Source organism: Labrus mixtus, chromosome 23, assembly GCF_963584025.1.
Source record: "Labrus mixtus chromosome 23, fLabMix1.1, whole genome shotgun sequence".
NCBI classification, from domain to species: domain Eukaryota; kingdom Metazoa; phylum Chordata; class Actinopteri; order Labriformes; family Labridae; genus Labrus; species Labrus mixtus.
The window spans coordinates 5,257,407-5,281,439 of NC_083634.1; the positions used below are offsets into that span (position 1 = coordinate 5,257,407).

The following is a 24,033-nucleotide window of genomic DNA, read 5'->3' on the forward strand; positions in this document are numbered from 1 at the left end:
CACAGAATGAAAGTACTAGGGGAGGTGCCAGCTGTCCCGTCCATATAAACACGGCTCTGACAACAACACAGCCAGCGGGACTCGATCTTCTCACTCATTGTAGACAGTCATGACTCAGAGACACATTTACACAGGAGAGACTGGATTTCTGATTTATTTATGTTTAAGATGTTGAACATTCTTCCTTTAAGCACCACTGAGAAGTTATTGTTCTTTATGTCAATAACGAGAGGTTTCTTGTTTTATTCAGGTTTCTTCACTTGGCAGAGAGAACGAGAGGGATTCGTACCGCCTGAGTTGGGGCACAGAGAACCTGGACAACATCGCTTTGTCCTCCAGCCCCATTCACTCTGGGTAGGTGCTGACACATGAAGAACAATAAATATACAAAGAAAAGGTCTAAATAAGGATGCTTACATACACTGAAGCATCTTTTAAATTCAAAAACATGCATTAACAATCTCTCAAATCAATCAGCGGCCTCAAAGCTGCTATAAAATACTTAACTTTAATAAGCATTTTAAGTATTTTAACAGCTGTAATCCCAAACCAGTGTTACAACCATCTGTTTTATAGAGAAGCAGTGGAGTGTTTTCTCCAAAATGTACAAAGAATCAGCAGTAATCATCTCTTTTACATCGGCAGGATAATATGTTGTATTCTTTTTTTATTCTGATTATCTCACCTCTGCTGTTTTTTCTCCTCCGGGCTCTTCTTCCTCTCCTCTGAATTCTTCCTACCTGACTTTCGATTTGTCTCTGTCTGATGTGGTTTTGTTGTTTTTAGCCAATCCTCTCCGTGCCATGATCATGGAGACCACAGCAGGTGACCTTCTGCACCTTGGTTTAATCACTTCTCCTCCTCCTCGTCCTCATCTTCATCACTCTCTTCCTCCCCTCACAGTGTGCTCTCCTGGTGGAGAGGTGTTTATGTCACTGTCCTCTTCAGACATCGCCTCACTACCTCAGCTTTACAATGTGTCCAGTCACTTTAATCAGACTTAAATAGTCGAGATATCAAACTCAGTGTCTCGTTCTGAGTCCATGAGGCTCTCTTATAAATACAGTATGTCGGGGTCTAAATGACTGATAGGTATTAAAGGTTTTTAAACTGCTCCAGTGGAAACTTAAAATAACCATCTGAGCCTGTCAGGAACAACAACTTTTAGTGGACGCACTCTGATTGGGATTATTGGCCGTGAAGTTATTTTGCAGCCATTCCTGCCTCTGTGTTTGCTGCTGGTTGAAGCGATCTGCTGGAGCAATTCTCAAAAACTTTAAGTACATTTGAGTCATTTCAAAGCCAGTGTATGTAAAATTAAAATGTGTAACATCTGGGCACAAAGAAAGGCGAGGTGGTGTATGATGAGGACATGTTTGTGGATTTCATACAACGTGAACTGTGTACTTTCACTAACATACCCACTCTTTCATGTTTGCCTTGAGAATAAGTTTACTTATAGCTATAAAGTATTTTCATATGTTCGATTGAAGTAAACCACTGGGGTATTTTTCAGCAGTTTGAGGACATCATCGTGGCCTAGTATTAGTTTTTTTTGCTCATGTTGCTGAACTCATTAACACATGTTTTTATGTCTGTGTGTTTTAAAAGCTGTGATGTTTTGCTTAAAGGAAGAATGTGCGAGAAGCTTGAGTCCTCCCCTTGTGTATAAAAGCTGTTTTAGTCAAGGACTAGAGAGAAGAAGAAGAACATACTCACTGATTATTTGGATGTTACGTTAGCGTTTTTATATCACGGTCATTCTGTGTCAGTTTATGTGCAATATGAAGCTACAAGCTAACTAAAGAGCGCTAACATTAGCATGCTAACACAACAACGCACGACTCAGGCAACTGCAGCTTGAGCAAAGTACAAGTTAGTCCACTGCTTGTGCTTAATGGTGCTTAATTATGGTGCGTTCTAATTGATACCTCCTTTGAGAGAGGGGTTGGAGGTGTGTCTCTGGAGGAGAGCGGAGGCTTCAGAATAGCCGAGGTGTGGCCAAATAGCAGTTTGTTTTGGTTTCATGCTGGTGCTCTAGGGCGACATCTACTGGATCAGAAAGTCGCACATTCTTCCGTTAACTGAGACGAGGTTTAGATCACATCAGAACTGGGCATCGTATCAAGTTGTAATATCACCTCATCACACCCACACACCCCCCCTCATTGGAAGTGTGTGATCTCATGTACATACAGTATTTTCCACTTTGCATGGGGGGCTGGGGGGTGAGGTCAAAGAGTTTCACATTATGAAGACATAAAGGTTAATGCAACTTGGAAAAATTGTACGGAAACCATAATGTGATGAGAATTTAGACACTAAACCTGCAAAGCGAATCCAGTAGACCTGTGTTTGCATGGCTTTGAAGACCTTTAAGTTATAGGTTTTATTATGTGTGTATGTTTTACAGCCCTAACTGTAATATATAAATATACATGAAAAACAAATTAGCCTTAAAGCACTTTTTTTTTACATATTACATAGAATAATATACAAAGGCTAATATGAGCTAATGTTAGCCAGTTTATGTAAAACATTGCTGTAATTAAAAGTGGGTATAGCCAGCATGATTAGCAGCTTTTGAAGCCGTGAGCATGGCATTTTGACTGCCACCATCTTGGTTTTTGGTTGTTAGCAAGCGCTACATTATCAGTCATTGCTCATGCTAGCTTGGTTGGCAAAATGTGAGTCTAACAAAAAAAAGGTCTACCAAGTTGCTGTGTCTTGGTGTCTTTATTCTCGTCACCTAATTATTAGATGTTCTTGGTCAAGTTGAATTAATTTGTGGAAATCTCCGCAGCTTCCTGGTCAGCTTCATGGTGGATGCCAGGGGCGGAGCCATGCGTGGTTGCCGGCACAACGGCCTACGCATCATCATCCCTCCAAGGAAGTGCAGCGCTCCCACACGGGTGACGTGTCGACTGGTGAAGAGGCACCGCCTGGCCACCATGCCGCCCATGGTGGAGGGGGAGGGTCTGGCCAGCAGGATCATCGAGGTGGGGCCGTCTGGAGCTCAGTTCCTCGGGTAAGACTGCAGGGAGGGATGATGGAGTGAAGGAATGATTTTAAAGTAGCAAAAACATTCAGAAACTTCATGAAGGTGCGATTACTCTTTTTGAGCAGGTTTGGATATTTTATGCAAATTACCTTTAAATTTCAGCCGCAAAACTTAAAGTTGCATCTTTTTTGTAAAGATGTGTTCAGACAAGAAAAGTGAAGCAACTTTTGTTATACATCCCAGCTACAAGCAAAGTCAATGTGTACATCCAAGTCGCATTTTCACAATACCAGAATTTGAAATCTAATTGCTAAATTCCTCATAGTCCGTGCTCACTGCGTTTCGTCAGCACCCCCCTTTTTGCTCTGTCGAACGGCATGTGCCCTGTTTCACTGGGACCTTGTACTAACCCGAGCTAACAGGTCATCAAACTGGGACCTGATCCTGATCCTAGCTAACGGGTCTCAAAGAGCTGGAAGCAGCAGGAAAGTTCAGACACACCGCCGTTATAAAACCGAACACGATGAGGCAGGATGGACCTTTTTTCAGGGATTGTGTTTCTCAAAATTAAAAGAATTTGTACTTTTCACTTTTGTCTGAACACAGCTTTATAAGGAACAGAAAAACATGAAGAAGTCTGCCCCACAGTACACGCTTCCTCCTTAAATCCCTTTTACTGAGAAGCTTTCAACTTGCTGCCCTTTTTTCTTTCTGATTAATTTAACCTCTGCCTCTGCCGTACTAAACCTGTTTCTGTATCTGCTCTTGCTTCTTCTCCCAGCGCCAGGGTTCTGTGAATCTTTGCTCTTCAGCATGCCTTGTTTTCTTTCATAACAGCTGCTGTCTAACCTGATCCCTAACCCTCTACAGAGAAGCTTTTTTCTTATTAACTCCACCTGCAGAATACTGCACCATGATTGGTTTGATATGTGTCCTCACAGTGTGCCCTCTAGTGGTTAAGTTTGAGGCAGTATGCGTTTAAGCAGAAGTTAAGAGCTCGCTTAATATTTAGTTATTTAAAGAAGACAGGAGCCCTAAGTCGACATGCAGCCGTACATTTTACTGAACTCTGTTTTCCTGTGATAAGAAGTCATTTCCAGATGTTTGCTCAAGATCTCAACTTATTTATTTCATTATCTCTGGATAACAACACTACTTTTCCTCTGATTATGAGATAACTTCTGGGTTTGCCAGATATGAGAGCAGTTATCAGGTCAACAGGTGTTGCAGCGATGGAAGCGCGCAAGAGAAGTGGTTCAGATAGAAGTGATTGTACCCGACCTAAAAAGCCTCTGCATGTTTCTAATAAGCTCCACGAGCAGAAACGTGCTCAAACTAGGATCAATATTGGAGATGCTTTTGAAAAATGGAGGTTAGAACACAGAAAGGTTTACAGACCCATGCAGAGCTGGATAAACACTGAAGCTTCAGTGTCCACCACATGGTGACCTGTGTGAGCATCGACTCTGGAGAGGACAGGGCGAGGGGAGACAGCTCTCTACAATGTTTAGAATTTGGACTGCAGTACCCATTTTAAACACTAGGCGTCAAAGTTACATATTCCTCCTTTAACGCTTATATTCAAAGAATAAAATCCCTGAGGTATTTTAGTTATCTATTTTAAATGTTCCCACACTGACATTCAGCTTAAAATGACCACACTGTTTATGACCTCACTCAACTGTTTTACACGTTCCCAAAAGTTCCTGTTTTTCTTTTTTTGCACCAACAAAAACATGACGTGTCCTCTTTTCTTCCTCACTGCTGCGTTTGGACGATCACACAGTAAACTCCACCTCCCAAATGCACCCCCGCCTCTTAATGAGGGGGAGAGTTTGGTTAGCAGAATCCTGCAGCTCGGCCCGCCGGGGACAAAATTCCTGGGGTAGGGTGGAGATAAAAATTTATGGTTATGCATATGAAACAATCCATGGATGCCGATCTTATTTCTTCCATTCACAAACAAAACCCTTCATTCGCATGTGCTTTTGATTTCCAGTGTCTTGTACCCCGCCGAGACATCCCATGTTTCCACCTTGTTTTGAATCCCTCTTTTCTGCTTAGCCTCTTCCATTTCTGTGTTTTTGTTTTCAGTGGTTTTCTTGAGAGATATGTCTTAGATCACGTGTTTTATTGAATTTATGTGTGAAATCTCAAAGTTTTTGTGGCCTGTGAGGAGCTAAGGAACTTAGTAAAGTTTGACTGCATACTGCGGCTCTGCATGGAGCTGTTTTATTTGATCGACCCTTAGTTTACCTCAATGATCGATCCAATACCTGTCACTGACTTTCATGAGTTATGAAGAGTCTTTTGGCTTTCAGCAGGAAAATGCTCAGGAAGTGATCTGGCACCTCTCCAGCTACCAGACCAATTTTCTAGATTTGGACCGCACTGGGATTTGAACCGGCGACCCTCTGGTACCCAACCCAAAACCATACAGACTGAGCTTCTGCCGCCCAATAATTCAACAAATATCAACATTAAAAAACTTATCTCAGTATAAAATCTGATCAATAAAGTCACAGTTATTTGTGATGTGCGATTAAGTTGAGGACAGAAGCAGTTCTATATACATGTAGCCCTGTTTCCACAAAGCGGTCCGGTTTGGCTCAGTGCGGTTTTGATACGGTAAACAAGGATCTGGCTTGCGCTTCCACAGCCAACCGTACCCTTACTTGGTAAGCAGAGTGTAAGCCAGATAGTGTTAGCAATGTCAGCTACGTAATAGCATGACATATCAGCATCGGACAATGTAGCCCGCCAAGGAATTCAACGAAGAAGAAGAACAGTAAACAAAGGGCGACAATGGAGGACGTCCAGCAGAGGTCTGCACCTCTGATGTCGTCCATGCGGCGGAGCTACGCACTGACATTAGTGTGTTACTGTTAAAAATGACCAAAACAAACAAACAAATATAACGAGGCCACAGAACCCTTGAAATATCACATGTAAATGTCAGAAGTTATATTGAATAGTCACGTCTGTCCCTTGTTGTATCGTACTTGTTGCATGCCTCTTATAGATTGTGTTTTTTTCACATCAGGTAAGTCTTTAAGAGAATGTTTCATGTTCAATATAATAAATCTAGAGTTCAAGATTTTTTAAACATAGGCCCTACTTTTTAACAAATTTGGGGTCTCAATTACTAAAAGGTTAGAAGTTGTTTGATTGGTCCAGTCGATTGCTTCTGCTGGCAGGAATGAACCAGGCATACAACCATATGTACCCACACACAAGTGTTTGCACACACCCGAATGGCAATAAGAAATGCATACTAAAACTACTATCAATTAAGATTGATGCACACGATTGGTTTTTAGGATCCATTTTCTCACTTCATGGGGGGAAAAAAATAAACATTTCTGCAGATTTTAAAATCTGTGGGGAGCTTGTTCCACTCCCTTTTGGCCTAAAAACTGCATTTCCCCTCTCGGGATTAATAAAGGATAAATTATTATTATTATTATTATTATTATTAAAGGAAAAGCAGATTGTACGAACAAAGTACCTCATTTTGGAGTGTCACACTGCCCCCTAGAGGTTGAACAGTGGCACTGCTCATGTGTTCAGAACAGGGTGGAACAAATCCCTTAAGGGCATTATTTTGAATTATCGTAAATACTTATTGGACTGATAAATTTGTAATCAACGTTTGTGGTATTTTATGTTACTTAAGTTTGTTTGAGAGTCTAATTATATCACAAAGAACACAATCAAACAAACTAGAAACTCTGAGATTCTGCGGGGGGAAATTACAGCTGTTGTCAGATGTGTCTGCTGGCATGCAACCTTTACAGCATGTTTAACAGCTGTAGGTTGGTCGAAGCAATCTACTGAAGAAATCCCAAAACATTTTGTACTGATGAATCATTTACACCCCAAATTACTCAAAAACTAGGGCTTACTTTTTCCATTCAGGTCAATTACATCCACATCATGTCCTTAGGCCCTTAAAACACACTGATACCACCCGTGGCATTCAGTACTTATTAACCCGTACGTCTTGGCCTCTGACCCTCCAGTCCTGTGATCGTGGAGATCCCACACTTCGCTGCCTTGCGAGGTAAAGAGAGAGAGCTGGTCATCCTGAGGAGCGAGACCGGAGAGAGCTGGAAGGAGCATCACTGTGAGCACACACAGGAGGAGCTCAACCAGATCCTCAACGGCATGGACGAGGGTCAGTCTCTGATGACCAAGTCGTATTAAACATGTTCTTTTATTCCTACATGAACGTCCCTGACACTTGTCCTTTTCTGACCCCCTTACATCAGAGCTGGACTCACCAGAGGAGCTGGAGAGGAAGCGCATTTGCCGCATCATCACTAGAGATTTCCCACAATACTTTGCGGTGGTGTCACGCGTCAAGCAGGACAGTAACCTGATTGGTCCCGAAGGAGGCATCCTGAGCAGCACTGTTGTTCCCCAAGTACAGGCCGTGTTTCCTGAGGGGGCGCTCACCAAGAGGATCAGGGTCGGACTACAGGTAATAGCAAGGAGTCGTATGTGGAATACAAGTCAAAGGTTAAATGCGGTTCACTGTGATGACGATGCGTCCAATGGGGAACATGAATATTGGGACATTTCTCTCATGCCGGTGGATACACTCCAAACTAAATCCCTCTAAATGAATGTTCCTTTCATGCCATGTGTATGAAAGTTTCCTTCCCAGGGAAGACAGTACCCCTGTGTCAGATGTATTGATGATAAGAACTAAAAAGAAATGATCTTCTCTCTCAGACCCAGCCGGTGAATGTGGATGTAGTGAGGAAGATCCTCGGGAACAAGGCCACCTTCAGCCCCATCGTCACCCTCGAGCCCCGCAGGAGGAAGTTCCATAAACCCATCACCATGACCATCCCCGTCCCCAAGAGCAACTCTGACCCCGTCCTCAACGGCTTCGGAGGGGACACGCCCACTTTACGACTCCTCTGTAGTATCACAGGTGAGAAGACGGGCGCTGAAATCTGTTCATAGATCAGCCGGACTCGTGTTTACATTGTTGTGGGTTCATTTGGGGATTGTGTGCATTCACAGGTGGAACCACGCCGGCTCAATGGGAGGACATAACAGGAACCACTCCGTTAACGTTCATCAATGACTGTGTTTCCTTCACCACCAATGTTTCTGCACGGTAACACAAAAAACAAAACAGACTCCTTCACTCAGAGTCATCTGCCAACAAAGAAATAACACTTCTGTTGTTGTTATTTTCTTACAGATTCTGGCTCATAGACTGTCGACAAGTCCAGGAATCTGTCAACTTCTCCACCCAGGTGTATCGGGAGATCATCTGCGTCCCCTACATGGCAAAGTTCGTCATTTTTGCAAAGACCCACGATCCCATCGAGGCACGCCTGCGCTGCTTCTGCATGACGGACGACAAGATCGACAAGACCCTGGAGCAGCAGGAGAACTTCACAGAGGTGGCCCGCAGCCGAGACGTAGAGGTGAGGAAGAAGAGTGGAGGAGGAGGAGGAGGAAAAAGGACTCAGATTCTTAATTGTCCCACAAGGGGACATTTGCGTTGCAGCAGGAGCACACAGAAGACAAGAAACACAAGCACAACATCACCATGAAACATAAACAACAAATGATAAACAACTCATTCTAAAAATCAGACGGCACAACAAAATATAAAACCAAATAAAACATGATAAAACATCACAATAAAATCAGTGAAGAGCTCTTACCAAAATGGGAATTCCTACCAAGTAGAAGGAGAAGGACAAGTGGAGAATGCTGAATAAAAATGTTTAATACGTAAAAGATTTTTTCGTCCGGTGTTGGAATAAAATCACGAGAGCTCTGCTGGACTTCTGGCAAAGAAGAGTCATCTTAGATCTTAGTAAAAAATATCAGAATTAGGCAGTATCATTTATGAAGGCTTTATTCAACTGTAATATTAACGTTTTTTAAGAAGGATTCACAGTTGCTCAAAGGTTATTAAGATTTATGACTTGATGTTGAATGGTTACGTTGGTTGTGTGTTTGATGGTTTTTGTTTTTGTTATATTTCCCAGGTCCTGGAAGGCAAACCCATCTATGCAGACTGCTTTGGAAACCTTGTTCCCCTCACCAAAAGTGGCCAACACCATCTCTTCAGCTTCTTCGCCTTTAAGGAGAACAGACTCGCACTCTTCATCAAAGTGAGCCCTTAGCTTCTTCCTTTCGTTGTGTTCAATGTGCGATTCCTCCTGATGAACATTTACTGACGAGCGCTGCACTTTTCATCTGCTGCAGATCAGAGACAACACTCAGGAGCCGTGTGGCCGTCTGTCGTTCATGAAAGAACCCAGAAACTACAGGTCACTCGCACAAAACGCCATCTGTAACCTCAACATCACACTCCCATCATACTGCAAGGTAAGAGGACAGTACTGTGGTGAGAAGAGGATATCTCACTAGTGGCAGTTTGTACATTTCATTTAACACTAAAAGCACAGCAATAAAATACTTTAAATATTGATATAAGCTCATTTTCCCTTCACTGCTCTAATACATTCTAATCTCAAGCCTTGATTGTTTTCTTACATGGTGCTTCATTGCATCATTTCTTATTTGCTACATAAATGTTTGACAGCCAATGTAGCTAAACATGCTAATTTGATGATTGATGATGATTAGTGATTAGTGATTAGTGATGGTTGACGACCTCCCCCGTTAGCCCACCTCGAGGATGTGCAAGGAAACGTCTCAGGCTTTTTGCTTTGAATCACATCAGACGAATCTTAAAATCAGTGATTAATGCATCCTGCATAATGTGTTTAGAAAAGTTGAGTGTACATTTAAACTCTGCATTATGTGCAAAAGATACGAGACACACCCATATCCCATCAGGGGTGGATTGAAGTTTCTTTGACGGAGGTGGCCCAACTGGGTCTCTGAATTATCCAGGTGTGACTGGAAGTTTGTGTGCACATGTACACACACGAGTGAATAGCATTTCTTTACACTATCTATATCTACTTATTATATCTAGAGTATCTTAGGAGGTTATATTCCTGTGTATGATATCTTATGAGCTTAATGCTTTAAGGACTCAAAGAAAAGATGTTTGTCCAAGTCACAATTCTTAAAACTTATCAAAGGAGAAGTAGCACTTTGAAATGTAATGGAAGCTACAAGCAGCCTGATGTATCCCCCATTTGACGAGGCAAATAACCAAGTTCTTGAGTCAGCACTTTGTGGACTATCAAGGTTCCCAGGGGTCCAGGCCACCCCTGACCACCTCCTGGATCAGTCCCCTTCTATCCCCATCTACCAGCCTGAATGTCAAACTATCTGATTTTTTTAATGAGCATGCAGAATCTGAGTAGCAGATATTTTGGGGGGTTTAAACCTTTAAAACATCACATTTTGTTTTAGCCTAACAAGCTGAATCTTAAAGACCACTCTCTTCCCCTGAAATCACACTGACTTGTTGTCTCTGTTTTGTAACCACACATTGCTCCGTTGTCTTTCTTGCCTCCCTTTTAATGTTGCTAAATGTTGTTTCTATCTGTACACTTTTCTGCTTCTCGCTGCTTTTTGCTCCCAAAAGGATTCAGATTCAGACCAAGAGCAAGAGGAAGAGGTAAAAGTAGCCACCGCTTCTCCCCCTCTACTAACTAGCTCTGCTGACATTCCCTGTCTGCTGTTTTCTTATCAGGACTAATTTAACATGTTCATATGGAGGCTTTGAAGGAACAAGGAGGGGAGGTGCTTTCAAGTTGATCCTGAGATACTGATGCAAGATCTTAAATCTGTGAATATATTTCAAACTTTATTGAGTTCAGTCAATTATAGGATACTTTTTAAGACAAGAGGGTCTCTGTAGACTAAATGTTGTGTTTGAATGTCTCTCCCTTATGTTAAAAAAAACATGCCAACTGGTTCCCTGCGGCCCATCTCAAAAGTCAATTTAGTGAATCTAATCTCTGCCCTGGGTTTTTGTACTCCTCCATTATTGAGTCTTTAGTGACTGTGACTTAAAGCAGGAATTCAACTGAATGTAATACTGCGAGATCATGCAAAAGTTTCTCAAAATCATGCAAAAGTTGCTCAGGGTCTTGCAAAAGTTTCTAAGTATGCTGCAAATGTTTCGCAAGATTTTACATTACTTTCTCGGGATCTGACAAAAGTTTTGCAGCGTCTGATTTTGCAAAAGTTGCTCAGGATCTTACAAATGTTTCTCAGGGTCTTGCAGAAGTTTAGCAGGGTCTTTTAAAAGTCTCTCAGGATCTTGCTAAAGTTGCTTGGGGTCTTGCAAAGTATCTCAGTATGTTGCAAAAGTTTAGCAAGATCTCGCACAAGTCTCTCTGGATCTTGAAATGTTTCTCACAATCATGCAAAAGTTTCTCCAGATCAACTTGAATCTCCTCCGTGTCCCTTATCGGGCCTCTGTATGTTCACAAGTTATTAAATGTTAAATATTTTAGATATGTAGTTTATGTTATAGAGTGTGACTTGTCAGTGGTGTGGCTCATTTTTGCCGTCATTTTATTTGTTTTATTTTTTGGTAATTTTTTCCAAAGTAGCAGTTTTTCCTAGTTTTAGAATATGTTACACTTACAGGACAACAGTAAATAACACATGTGACTAACTGATACATTTCTTAATGTTTTCACAGGTCAGCAGGACGCAAGAGAAATGTAAGACATTTTAACCTCTTTAATTTCCTTCATAACATGAAAACAGCTGCTGTTTTATTGTAACACTGTATCTGCATGTCTTTAGTAACCAGACTAATATATGTGATATAAATGGCAGAGGAATAACTAGACTGACATTGCCAGCTTAGCACTTAATTGAATAACAGACCACATAGATCTTATCAAAGCCTTTTAAGCTTTATGTATTTTTGTCTTTTTGTCAAAAAGGCCTTACCTGCATCCCTCCATGTCCATGTTCTGTTTCTGACGAGGCTTAAACTTCACTCTTACTTTCTTTTCTTTTTTCTTTTTTTCTGATCACACCTGCCTCCGCATCTTCGGTTTAATTCTTTCCCCTTCACAATTTGAGATCGGAAATATGGAGAAAGACTTAGACATCTACGTATGTACAGGAAAAATGATGTCATTCATACTGTGGTGATGTCTCTGTGACAGTGGCGTCTGATTTAGTGCTGGCCGTACGCTAGCTGTAGCCCTAACGTAGTCACAGTGTCATTTCCGTTATCATGATCCTTGCACCAGTTGGGTAGAAAAGTAGCTCCTAACAAAGTTGGGTTAAGTAACAAACATCGTCATAGAACAAAAGTGAGGAATGAGTGCAAGTCAGTGTAGTTACTGATTTAGAGTTTTTAAATATGTCAGGTTTTAACTGTGGTGAGTGCTGCGTTATTGTGATATAAGATTTTGCAACAAACATTACAAAAGTCTGAATTTAAGAAAAAGTGATGCTTTCTTACACAGCATGTGAGCACTTTACCTGTTGGGTGAAGGCTGGAGTATAATGGCAATTCTTTCACATTATTTAATGCAATTTCATGAAGCTTAATCAGATACCCTCAGATTAATTGGTGCCAATTTAGTAGTAGAAAAAGTTTTTTCAGGAGACAAATGTTGCAAACACAGGTAGACAAAAAAACAGAGTAATGCCTTATTTACTTTTATAAATCACACTTCATATGCAATACTGAACAATGTTATCGCACATTGCATATTCTTGTTATATCCTGCAGGCCTAATTGTGACCTCGAATCAAAATTCAAATCAAAATGCAGAAATTGGAGAATTAACACCCGTAGTCGCTACTCCAAACTCTAGCAGCTAGTAGAGAAATGAGAGCCGCTTGAGATGAAATGAGAAACCAATGCAAAGTAGCTGATACAACCTTCCTCTTCAGTCCTAATCCTGCTGTGTCCTGTAGTTTGTGCTACGCTTTGGCGGGAAAATGCTACAACCATGGGTCACCCAAATTTAAAACGTTAGTTGCTCATTCCCATTTTGCTTACACGGTTTCTGAAACTGGATGCCTGTGATTTCACAAGCACTTAGTTCCAGAAGATAAGAGGCCAAAATATTAGTATCCTATCTTTAGCCGTAACCCTAATGGTAGTGTAATGGTAACCCTTCCCTTTCTTGACACATTGATTTGGTCATGTAGTATAATGGAAAAAAGGCTCAAATTTATTTGAAGTTAAAAGTAAAGAAACCTAATCTACACTGTGAGAGAAATTTCTTCCAAAATATGTGTATTGCTAGTTCTCTGAAGAAGTAGAAACTTTGCTGTTATGAGTCAAAAACCCTTTTTACTAAATGCAGCATGGAGAGAAGACATTACAGAAGTTCTCTCCAGACAGTCAGACTCATACTGCCTTTTATATAGAAACCATCAAACAACAATAGACAAATTCTTCAAATGCAATCCCATTGTCTCATACAGTAGGAAGCCAAAGGGACAGTCAGGAAGTCACTGATTAAAATACAGGATGTTTCACACCTCTGCTCTCAGCTACTTCTGTTTCAAATATCAGTTTAGTCAAAATTCCCTTACAACATGGGTAAGATGTTATAGATGAAAAAAAGTTCTATGTAACAGACATAGGACACGTCCATTTACTGTTACTGATACTTATGGTGTATGGCGTCGCAGCATCTTATGTAGACGGACCAATAACCCACCACACGACTGGATGAACACGTATTAGATGGCGGATCCTCAAATAAGGGTTTTAGTCCATAAGCATAACCTTCCCCTCACTCTTCTACCACCACCTGACCATCAGCCCTTCCCTTTGCTTTGCATGGAAATAACTTGGCTTACATAAACATGTGTGTGTGTGTATGATTGTACGTCTGAGTGTTTCATGTCTTGTTAATGAGAGTTGATTTGTTTTGATGTTGGTGTGCTGACTTTTTTTATTCTTTCCATACGCTGTTTACTCGTGTTTTTTTTGTTATCTCAGTTTTCATTTCAGATAATAAAAGACTAAACGGAAGCCGGAGGGAATTAAAATGTTGTCCCTTTCTGTCACATTAAAGAGATCTTCCTTAAGTCTGCTTTCTCTAGAATGAAAAGCATGGCATCTCATCGTGTTCTGTAAAAGTTATCACTGGCTTTCTTTGATAGACACAGTCGCATTCTTAGTTGTTTTCCAAATCCATTTTTTGCCTGCTACCAAGCAATCTTGAGATGTTTCTTTTTTGTTGTTTGTATTTCTGTTTGTAATGCCGTTTATAGTCTGTGTCGTTTTTGTGTATTTTATTTTTGTTTCATAGTTTTGACTTTTGAGTGTGGGTGCGTTGAGTGTACAAGCAAGTTATTTCCTGCTCATATCATTTCCCATCAGCATTATTTAGACTTTGCTTTTCCACACTTCCCCAAAAGACATGAAAGTATAAGCCCCAATCCTCTGCTATCCTGATGTAGAAACCTGCTGTAAATGTGTTGCCCTATAATCCCTGCAGTGTGTTCCAATCTTGTCCTGACCACACTCTCCAATGTCTGTCTCCTTTGATTTGAATTTTTGATTTTCTTTACTCCTTACTTGTTCTTCTTCCGTATGGAAGATGAAGAGACGGAGACATCAGTCCTGAAATCAGAGCTGATCCGAGAACCAGACCTCCTATCCGACGTGTCAGAGATGAAACAGGATTTGATTAAAATGACGGCCATCTTGACCGCAGACTCGACAGAGAAATCCTCTTCTTTAAGAGGGTGTGGTCTAGAGGCTGAGGATGTTTCCGGAGAGCCGTTAGAAATAATGGAGAAGGACTTAGAGAAAGTCAAAGAGGACCTAGAGAAAGTCAGTGAGATACTGAGGAGCGGAACGTATGAGGGTGAAGCTGCAGCGGAGTTAGCAAAAGCAGCTAGAATGGCAGAGGAGTGGGTTCTCCTCTCAGACAGCGAGATAGAGGAGGCCAAAAGGATGGCAAAATTAGAAACTCAAGAGCCTGTCTTACGGGAGACTAGAACAAACAGAGGGGCTCCCAGGCCTAAAGCCATAAAGGACAGTGGTGACCTTAAAGAATACCTCCTGGATGCACCGGTCAGCTCCAAAACAAAAGCTAAAAAAGAGCCAGCTGCTCAAGAAAAATTCACCGATGTTGTTCTCCGCAAAGGTGCAAAACCAACCACTCCAACCAAAGCGCAGGACAAAACTGCTGCTGGTGATGTTAAAAAGCCAGTCAGGAGAAAGGGAAAAGACCAGGTAGAGGAGTCGACAGATGCAGGTGCTCTGCTTAGTGTGCCTACAGCCCCTTCCCCAGCATCACCTGTATCCCCGGTGGTTGAAGAAACTCCCATTGGGTCAATAAAGGACAAAGTCAAAGCCTTACAACAAAAAGTAGAGGCAGAGCAAAAGAGCAAAAAAGTCACTGGAAGCAAGCCTTCACAATTGCCTGTTATAAGCAAACCTTCTCCAAAAGCCAAAGAAAGCCCTAAATCAAAACAGGGCCCGCCTAAATCCCCCAAAGCTGAATCTGAAAAACTTGAGGAGACCATGTCAGTTAAGGAACTCATGCAAGCCTTCCAGACGGGGCAGGACCCCTCAAAGAGAAAATCTGGGTTATTTGAGCTCAAGTCATCCACAACGTCAAAATCAGAGAAAACAACTAAATCAGAAACCATCCAGTCAAAATCATCAGCCAAAGCTGCAACCTCACGAGTCTCTCAAGAACGAGAAGTGTCTTTGGATTCCAAACCTCGCAAGAAAGCCGCTGAGGCCACTCAGCAGGACAAAGAGAAAGAAACCAAACCAGTTGCTGGCACCCATTCAGAGCTAACTGAAACTGTAGACTTTGGAAATAGTGGCCTTGATGATAGCTCTGACAGCTCCAAACATGAGGGTGTGGCAGAGACACTAAGTGCCAGTTCAGGAGATGCAACCCCTCAAATGAGCTCCGAGGACAGTTTCAAACACGAGGGTCTTGCTACTCCAAGCACGAGCCCAGAAAGTCTTTGCCTTTCTCCAAAAACTGGACAGCAGTCGTCTATAACATCTGAAACAGTCAAAAAAGAGAGTAAAGAGACAGAGCAGTCTGCAGACTCTGGTGTAGGGACCACTGGTGACCAACTCTCTACAGAATTGGCCCTCCCTGCCTCTTCCAGCGAGGCTGCTGAAGACCACGCTACAAGTGAGTCTATTTCTGTTAGGAGGAGTGAGCCTAAGCCAGCCAAACCTCAAAAGCTTACAAAGAGAGTTTCAGAGACTGTAGAAACGTTTCTTAGCGATGACGACAGCCCTGTTCGTCAGCTAGAATTGCCTTTAGTTGGTTCTTTAACCTCGTTATCCTCTTTTCAGCGTCATGATAGCTTAGAGCTGGCTTTAAAGCAGGACTCCGATGCCCTCAGTCCATTAGCTGACGACTCTTTGACAATAAGCCACAGAGACTCTCTAGATGGTAGTCCTCTCATGGACGAAAACTCCTCCCATAAATCCCCAGACTCCATTGAACCTAGCCCAACCAGGGAATCCCCCCCTCATGACTCATTAGAGAGCAGCCCTGTAGAGCAAAAAAGCCACCCATCCTTCCCATCAGCTCTAGGTCCATCTAGTGAACACTCTAGCCATCCAGAGCCTTCCAAAGCTACAGAGTTCCCCCAAGATGCTTTGCGTGGTAGGCTGCTCCGAGACCATGAGCCTAGTGCTGATGATGACAGTTGTGAGCAGATGTCTCAGATGACAAGTTCGGGTAAGAGTCCCCTCTCTCCTGACACTCCTAGTTCTGAAGAGGTAAGTTATGACGTAAACCCCAATCCCCCAGACCATTCATTCCTAACTGTTCCATCCACATCGGCTGTCATCCCCGAAGACCCAGAAGAAGAGGAGACATCAGACAGCTATGAAGCTCAGAGAAAAATTACTCCAGAGGAGGAAATGTTTAAGATGGCAGCCAAAATAAAAACATTTGATGAAATGGAACAAGACGCAAGGAGCAAAAAGAACTCTAGAAAAGATGCCAAAATAGGGGATGACAGCTATGAAAAGTTAGACTCCACAAGTGAGAAGCTTTCACAAAGTGAATGTGGGCTCAATAGACCCACTGAGGATTCAAAGTTAGCTCTTTTTGTTGATCCTCATAATAAAGTACAACCTCCCTCTCCTTTTTCAGCAGGTTTGCATGAAGGATCCCACAGCAAAGAGGTCAAGAGCACAACAACAGCCAATGTAACTTCAGAGGGATCTGACTCTGTCTCAGACCAGCATCATTCAAAGTCAAATCTGGAAACTTCACCGGAACAAAGTGTCCCACAGTCTGTAAAATCTGATAAAGACAGCACTGCGAAAAAGGCTGCTGCAACGTCAAGCGCTTCTAATAGGACTGATGAGCAAAAGGAGGAGAGTTTGAGGAAGTTTAAAGAAACCAAAGGAGATGATAAGGATGGTCAAGAGTCAGATGGTAGCAATCGGCAGACCGGTGTGCTAAAACAAGGCAATAATGTAACAGATGAAGTGAAAGGAGATAAAAAGGGGCCCACAGGAGCGCCAGAGGCTGGACACAGTGCAACTGGTGCCTTGACTCAAACAACAGAAAAGTTCAAACCGGAGGTGTGTATCTATGACGACACAGAAGAGGATGATGAGGGAATAGAGCCTCCGAGAACTGAATCAAAAGGAGTCACTGCACGAGCAGACACCGACTCGTGGTCAGCCATGAGGGAGGACGACGCCACGTTTGAAGCTCGTGTTAAAGAAGAGGAACAGAAAATACTAAATCTGGTAGTGGACCGTCAGTCTCTGCAAACAACTCCAGACACAACACCTGGTAGAACTCCAACAGAAGAAAGCACACCCACCAGTGAGCCCAACCCTTTCCTGTTTCAGGAGGGGAAGCTCTTTGAAATGACCCGAAGTGGTGCTATAGACATGACTAAGAGGAGCTACGAAGAAGAGGGTGCTGGTTTTGCCTTTTTCCAATTAGGGGAACAGCCTGTAGAGGAGCCTCCTTTAGAAGAGGCCAGGCAAGAAAGTATAGGAGCAGCAGCAGAACCTGAAGTTGGCCTCAATCTAACATTAGAGATTAAAACTGATGAGCCTGAGAAACCAAAAGAAAAAAATGATTCTCAGCTTCAGTCCCCACCTGAAGGTGACCAGCAAACCTCTAAATCTGATACCTCCAAATCTAAAATCCCTAAAATGGGCATAGCAGCTTCAGCCAAACCTACAAAGAAAGATCAGACATCCCCTGAAAGTCTAGAAGCTAAAAAAGAGAAAAAGGTCAATGAAACAAGCTTAGATTTAGACACAAGTTCCCCTGACCAGCTGATAACAAATGTACAGACAGCAGAAACAACAGTCACTAGATCAGTTTACCCTGAGCAAGGACAGGAGTCCTCTGATTCATCCCCAGAGGAACCACAGTCAGTGATAGAAGCCCCAAAAAACACAGGAAAGTCCAAACAAAATGCTTCCAGTAGTGTTAAAAAGGCCCCTGTCAAAACACCCGCTAAATCTGCTCCTCAAAGTCGGGGTAAATCCTCAATCCCCTCTCCATCCCATTCAACCCCCTCTTCAACCACTCTCAGAAAAGAGCCCTCTTTCACTTCAGAATCTAAATCTAGAATTCCCGTCAAGGCTAGCGCTCCAAAGCCTGACTCAAATGTCAGACGTGCTGAATCCACTCAGGACAAAAAGCTGAAGGTCCCTGTCAAAAAGGATCCAAGAAGAAAATCTGAGACAGATGCAGGTCCCTCTGTTGATGTCAAAACCAAGACATCTTCTCCCAAAGCCAAGAGCTTCTGTGAGGGAGAGTCTACCAGGCCGTCTGCTAAAAAAGAGGGTCGCCCATTGAGCGCAGAGTCAGCAAAATCTAAAAGCTTCCAGTCCAGGTTGCCAGTTCGAGGAAAAAGCGGTCAGACATCTCCTCTGACGACGCCGACTAAAGAGAAAGTCGAGCCACAAAAACAGTCCATTGAATGCTTCGAAGAGATAGCCGACGAAGCGGCAAAACTTGTGGCGAGGTTGGCACAGGCAGAGACAGAACGGGAAGCTGCAGCGGCCATCTCAGACGATGAGAGCAGTCTCATTGATACGTCAATCATAGAAAGAGAAACTTTCCCTGAGATGCAGTTCCCTCCCTCAGGAGACGTCTTTCCCATTAGACCACTGTGGGACGACCCTGTTGAGACACAGATGCAGCGAATCCCAGACGATAAAGTCCAAAGTCAAGGTATCCCCCCAGTTTAAGGGGCCATTCTCTATTTCTTTAGCCTCATTAGCACACTGTAGCTGTAAAGGTGCTGCCTCTCTGTCTCTTGTAGTTCAGTCCCATTGTAGTTGAAGAATCCATGTGGTTGTCTCACTTGAGCTGTGTTTGTGTTCGTAATGACGTCTCTCTTTCCTTCTATGTGTGCTGAAAGTCTCAAGATTGACTTAAAGGCTTTATGGAAGTTGTAAAAACAACTAATGACTGAAAACAAGGATTAAAGAGTAAACAATTAGTCAAACAATCCAATGTAATGTCATTACATCTCTAGTGAAACTGTTGTAAATTTCCTAATAACTATGGCCTTGTACGGTTTATTAAAAGCCTCTTCAACGCCAAGTTAATTCAAGCCTTAACCTGGCTTGAATTGAACTATTTGCACTTGTAGAATAAGAAAGCCAGTGAGGACTTTATTATTTTTGTGAATGTGCCTTGATTTGTTCTGCCTTGCGGCGCTGACCGCTCATGGCTGTCTGGTGGTATTTGCAGTAGATCCACAGGATGAAGCAGAGAGAAAAGAGCAACGGTTGGCCATTATAGCCGACCATCTGGGCTTCAGTTGGACAGGTGAGTCACACCTTGATGCCAGTGATCAAGCTATCGAAACATTTTTCCAGGCCCCTAAAAAACCACATTGTATCTGAGGTCTATCTTTGTTATGATATCTCATTTGTCCAAACAGAGCTGGCACGAGAACTGGAGTTTAGTGAGGAGAGAATTAACCTGGTAAGGATTCAAAACCCCAACTCTCTTCAAGACCAAAGCCACGCCCTTTTGAAACTTTGGGCAGAGAGGGAGGGAAAGCACTCCGAAGGTAAGAGATAATAGCGTACGTTTAAACAAGAGCAAAGAAGAAGCTCATATTCCAAACTGAAACTTTTTTTTTTTTTTTTTGTGTCATCAGAGACGACGCTGATCAAAAGACTGACTAAGATCAACCGAATGGACATAGTTCACCTCATTGAGACCAAGATCAACAAGTCCCATCAAGACGAGACGTCATCACATACCTATGCAGAAATAGAGAGGACCATAGCTCTGGATCATAGTGAAGGTGTTTAATCTACCATAAAACTTCAGATTAAAGCCGATCCCAGTGAAACTCCTAGTGCCTTCTTCAAGGCGAGTGTGGCTGCAGGTCTTCTCAACCTGCACCCAAATAGTTACCTGGATAAAACAATAGTCCCTGAATTCTACGTGTTGTCAAGCTTGCAGAACAAAAATAAAGAGAAGAAGCAGGAAGACACTTCCAAAATTTAGCTTAACGAGAACAATGGACAGGAAGGACTTAAGATGGAGATAAAGGTTGAATTAAAGTCTGTCATGCAGAATTGTAATGCTATACCATCTGCGTTAGAAAAACTAAGATATCTTGGTGACGACATCTCTGCAAAACACTAATTGGTGATTATGTATAGAAGTCTCTCTCTTTCTCTCTGTCTCTCAGTGCAGCAGGTTGTCTCCTGTACCAAATAAAGGCAGGATGTTGCGTTCCCCGAGATTGTTAGGGGATGAGGGGAGTAACAATAAAATAAAACCCAGGGAAAAGAAGGACAAATTAATTATACAAAAACGTTTTAAATGATTTATTAACAAACTGAAGACAAATGTTCAACACAAAACAAGCTTCTTCTACAAAACACAAAAGAGATGCCAATTTTATCTCAAGTAAAAGCCAGAAACTAACAAGCAAGATACTGTACATCTTAACAGTAAGGCCTCAATCAAAACACACTCCTTCCACAGAAGGATCACACTACAGGCTTTAGTTGAAATGTTGTGGTAATGAAAACTTGAAGAAGACTAGTGATCAAATTTTATGTGTATGTAAAAAATTGTAACTAATCCCTTTCCTATCAAATTAATCCGTACCTTTTGTCAGGTTTCTCTGCCCTTCATGAAGACATTGACAGCCCAAGACCAGGCAGGCGCACTGAGGCCACACGAAGGAGTCCGGGCTCTGGACAAGACGTTCCCATGGTGTCGGCAGAGGAACTTTCCTGCAGTTTGTCATCACTTCACGAGACAACGGGACGATCAGAGGTGGATTCCACAGCAAGAGGCCTTCTGAGAAACACACAGAAAGAGAAACTACAGAAAGAGATGGAGACAGCATAGTAAGTGTTGCAGAACATTTAATATTTGTCAACCCATTTCAGCTGTTTTTCTTTAATCTGCAACAATGGACCAGTGTCTATACTCCTAGACCATTGACAGTATATAAAGATGGATGACACCTCTCCAGCTCCCCCCATTGCACAATAGTGTAGCCAAAATACCCACTGCAATGAGCGCTGACATTATACTGGTGATGTAATTCAAGTCAGAATAGTCTCAATAAAGAGTCTGTCGCAGTATTGACATCCCGCCCCTTCCTCTCACCTCAAAAAGTGAAGACATTTTAAAGTTTCTGTTGGACCTACTTTGTGTTAATTGGCTAAAATGTGTATTGTGTACATTGCTGGAAGAAGAAATGTACTGATTATATAAAATATTAACCAACTTCTGCTCCATTTTTAATTAATGGAGAGCGATTTCTTTGTTTGTTTTTACAGCTCATCAGAAAGAGTGTACGAGGAAGTGGCAGACACGGTACACACAGGCAGTTTCAAACAAGTAAGTCCTTTTTTCACATTGTACCGCACCTCCCCCTACAACCTCCGATCCCATGTGATAGACCCTGTGTACAAAGGGGGACCAAAGTTAGGTGCCCAGATTACCCCACCTCCTTACCCCAGTGTTGAACCATGTGATGATGAGGGGGCAGCTGGCTATGAGGGGGCGGAGTGGGAAGAGGAGTGGAGCTTGGAGTGTCTACAACCCAGCCACTCTGAATACGATGCTCATTATTTGTCACCAGAGCCTTGGCGAGAGTTAGCCAATAGATCTCGAACGGGTGTGTGCGAGAGTCGACCGCTGTCTTTGATTGATTTTGAAGAAAGCTTGATCGAGTGTGATCAAGCCGAGCAAGACTTCAGGAAACTCTCTATGGAGTTCATGGGAACCAGTGAGGTCTCAGAAAAGACTTCAACAAGCGAACAAAGGCTTCAGACTTCTGTGTCTTCTTCTGGTGATGTTGATACAATGACAGAGTCCATGAACACCAAACAAATGTCCGGACAACACATGGACGAAGTTTCTCGGCGACTCTACAAAGTCCTCTATGGATATGATGTTGACCAGGTGGATTCGGAGAGTGAAAATGTATCTGTAGATCCAATGTTTTCATCCCCTGAAGAAGCGATGCAATTTGAAGTCAAGAGGGGTGAAGACAACTCGATGCTTCAGATTGATGTTGACAAAGACATTCCAATTCAAAAAACAGAATTTGTGTTCTCAACCACCTTTGATCAGGTGTCACATGACTCAACTTTTGCGCTCATAGATGTTCAATCAGCAGATGATGCTGTGCCTGTTGAGTGTAGCTTTGAAAAAATGCAGTCCCAAAGAAAGGATGAAGCTGAAAATGTGGTTGTAGTGTCTATAGAGTCTACACAAGACATTAGAAAAAACAGATACGGGTCCTGTTTGCCAGAATCTTCTTCTGAAACCATTTGTGTGATTCATAGCTTAGTTCATGATCGTTCATCTTCACCTGAATCTGTGTCTTCAGTAAATGAGATGAATTTTCTTGCCCCTGACTCTCCGATTCCTCAGTTTAGACCCTTGTCTCCCCTACCACCTCCGGCTTTTCTTTGGGAAACTTGTGATGTTGGGGCTTCTTTCCAACCATTACTCAGTGCACATGCTGTAGGCACCTCTCTGCTGTTAACGACCGAAGCAGAGGAACGGCCGTTGACACCAATGGTTTCAAACAAAAGACCGTTTGGAAGGCCGCTATCACTAAGTAGTGATTATAGTGGTGAAAGATCAATCTCCCCTCAATCGTTAACTTTTGACATAGACGACAGAGCGTTATCACCTGAGTCAGTCATTATGGAAACAGTGCAGTGGTTTTTTACGTCTTCTGAGCATTCATTATCTGATTTCCATGAGATAAGACAATCATCTTTTGAATCTTTTGAGACAGACACAGACTATTATCAGCTTCAAACAAACCTCTCTATCCCAGATTTTGGGCAGATCTCCGAATCTCGACCAACATCCCCAGAATCTGTGGCATCTATAAACCAATACAAAGCATTGTCACCCGATTCCCCTATACCTGAATTCACTCCCAACTTGGCAGACTTGGCAATATCTATGATAGGTGAGGAATCTGCTTCCCCTGAATCAGTGTTCTCTGATGTAGAATACGGCTCCATGTCTCCAGAATCACTGAATCATGAAGACAGAGCTTTATCGCCTCCTTCAGTTGCATCTGAAGATGAATATGAATCTGTTTTACCGGTTTTTGAACATAAAACACCCTTACTTCAAACAGCTGAATCTGCAGAGGTATTGTTCGGTTTGTTACCTGCTGACCTTTCAACAAAATCGACTGATACATCAGAAACTGATACAGAGAACAAACCAATAAAACAAGAGGAATCATTATCTGATTTTGATGATGATTGGGTCTTCATATCCTCATCTGATATTGAAGAAAACCCACTTTTACCCCAATCAGTACCTGACAATAACTTGCCTTCACAGCCAGCAACATTGGATACTAGAGCATCTTCCCCTGAATCAGAAAAACAAAACAAGTGTGTGTCCCCAGATTTTCCCATACCCAAATATAAACCATCCGTGCATCAGACTGTTTTTATAAATCAACAATCAGCATCACAAGAACCAATGTTGTTAGACACAGAAAATGAGGCTGTATCTTACATTGAGAGTAAGCCTTTATCTCTGGATTCTTATACTTCTGCTGGTGAGCATGAGCCATTGCATTATAATATAAATACAGTACCTCTTGAAAAGGAGGTGACACAAGAACTAACAGAAGCAACAGTA

At 42.3% G+C, this 24,033-nt stretch overlaps 1 protein-coding gene across 1 annotated transcript in view; it reads left to right on the plus strand.

Annotated features, from left to right (window-relative positions):
• The window catches only part of ank2b (ankyrin 2b, neuronal), a 192,932-nt gene that overhangs the window by 152,106 nt on the left and 16,793 nt on the right, over nt 1–24,033 (plus strand). Inside the window, exons 26-45 of the mRNA XM_061031352.1 lie at nt 251–354; nt 787–825; nt 2,804–3,028; nt 4,788–4,886; nt 7,024–7,178; nt 7,273–7,484; nt 7,739–7,943; nt 8,036–8,132; nt 8,220–8,448; nt 9,022–9,147; nt 9,242–9,364; nt 10,542–10,574; nt 11,610–11,631; nt 14,494–16,926; nt 17,038–19,095; nt 19,621–19,698; nt 19,814–19,945; nt 20,036–20,185; nt 21,014–21,248; nt 21,687–21,747. Of these exons, the coding sequence (XP_060887335.1) occupies nt 251–354; nt 787–825; nt 2,804–3,028; nt 4,788–4,886; nt 7,024–7,178; nt 7,273–7,484; nt 7,739–7,943; nt 8,036–8,132; nt 8,220–8,448; nt 9,022–9,147; nt 9,242–9,364; nt 10,542–10,574; nt 11,610–11,631; nt 14,494–16,926; nt 17,038–19,095; nt 19,621–19,698; nt 19,814–19,945; nt 20,036–20,185; nt 21,014–21,248; nt 21,687–21,747 (6,816 nt within the window). The remainder of the gene's footprint in view (nt 1–250; nt 355–786; nt 826–2,803; nt 3,029–4,787; nt 4,887–7,023; nt 7,179–7,272; nt 7,485–7,738; nt 7,944–8,035; nt 8,133–8,219; nt 8,449–9,021; nt 9,148–9,241; nt 9,365–10,541; nt 10,575–11,609; nt 11,632–14,493; nt 16,927–17,037; nt 19,096–19,620; nt 19,699–19,813; nt 19,946–20,035; nt 20,186–21,013; nt 21,249–21,686; nt 21,748–24,033) is intronic.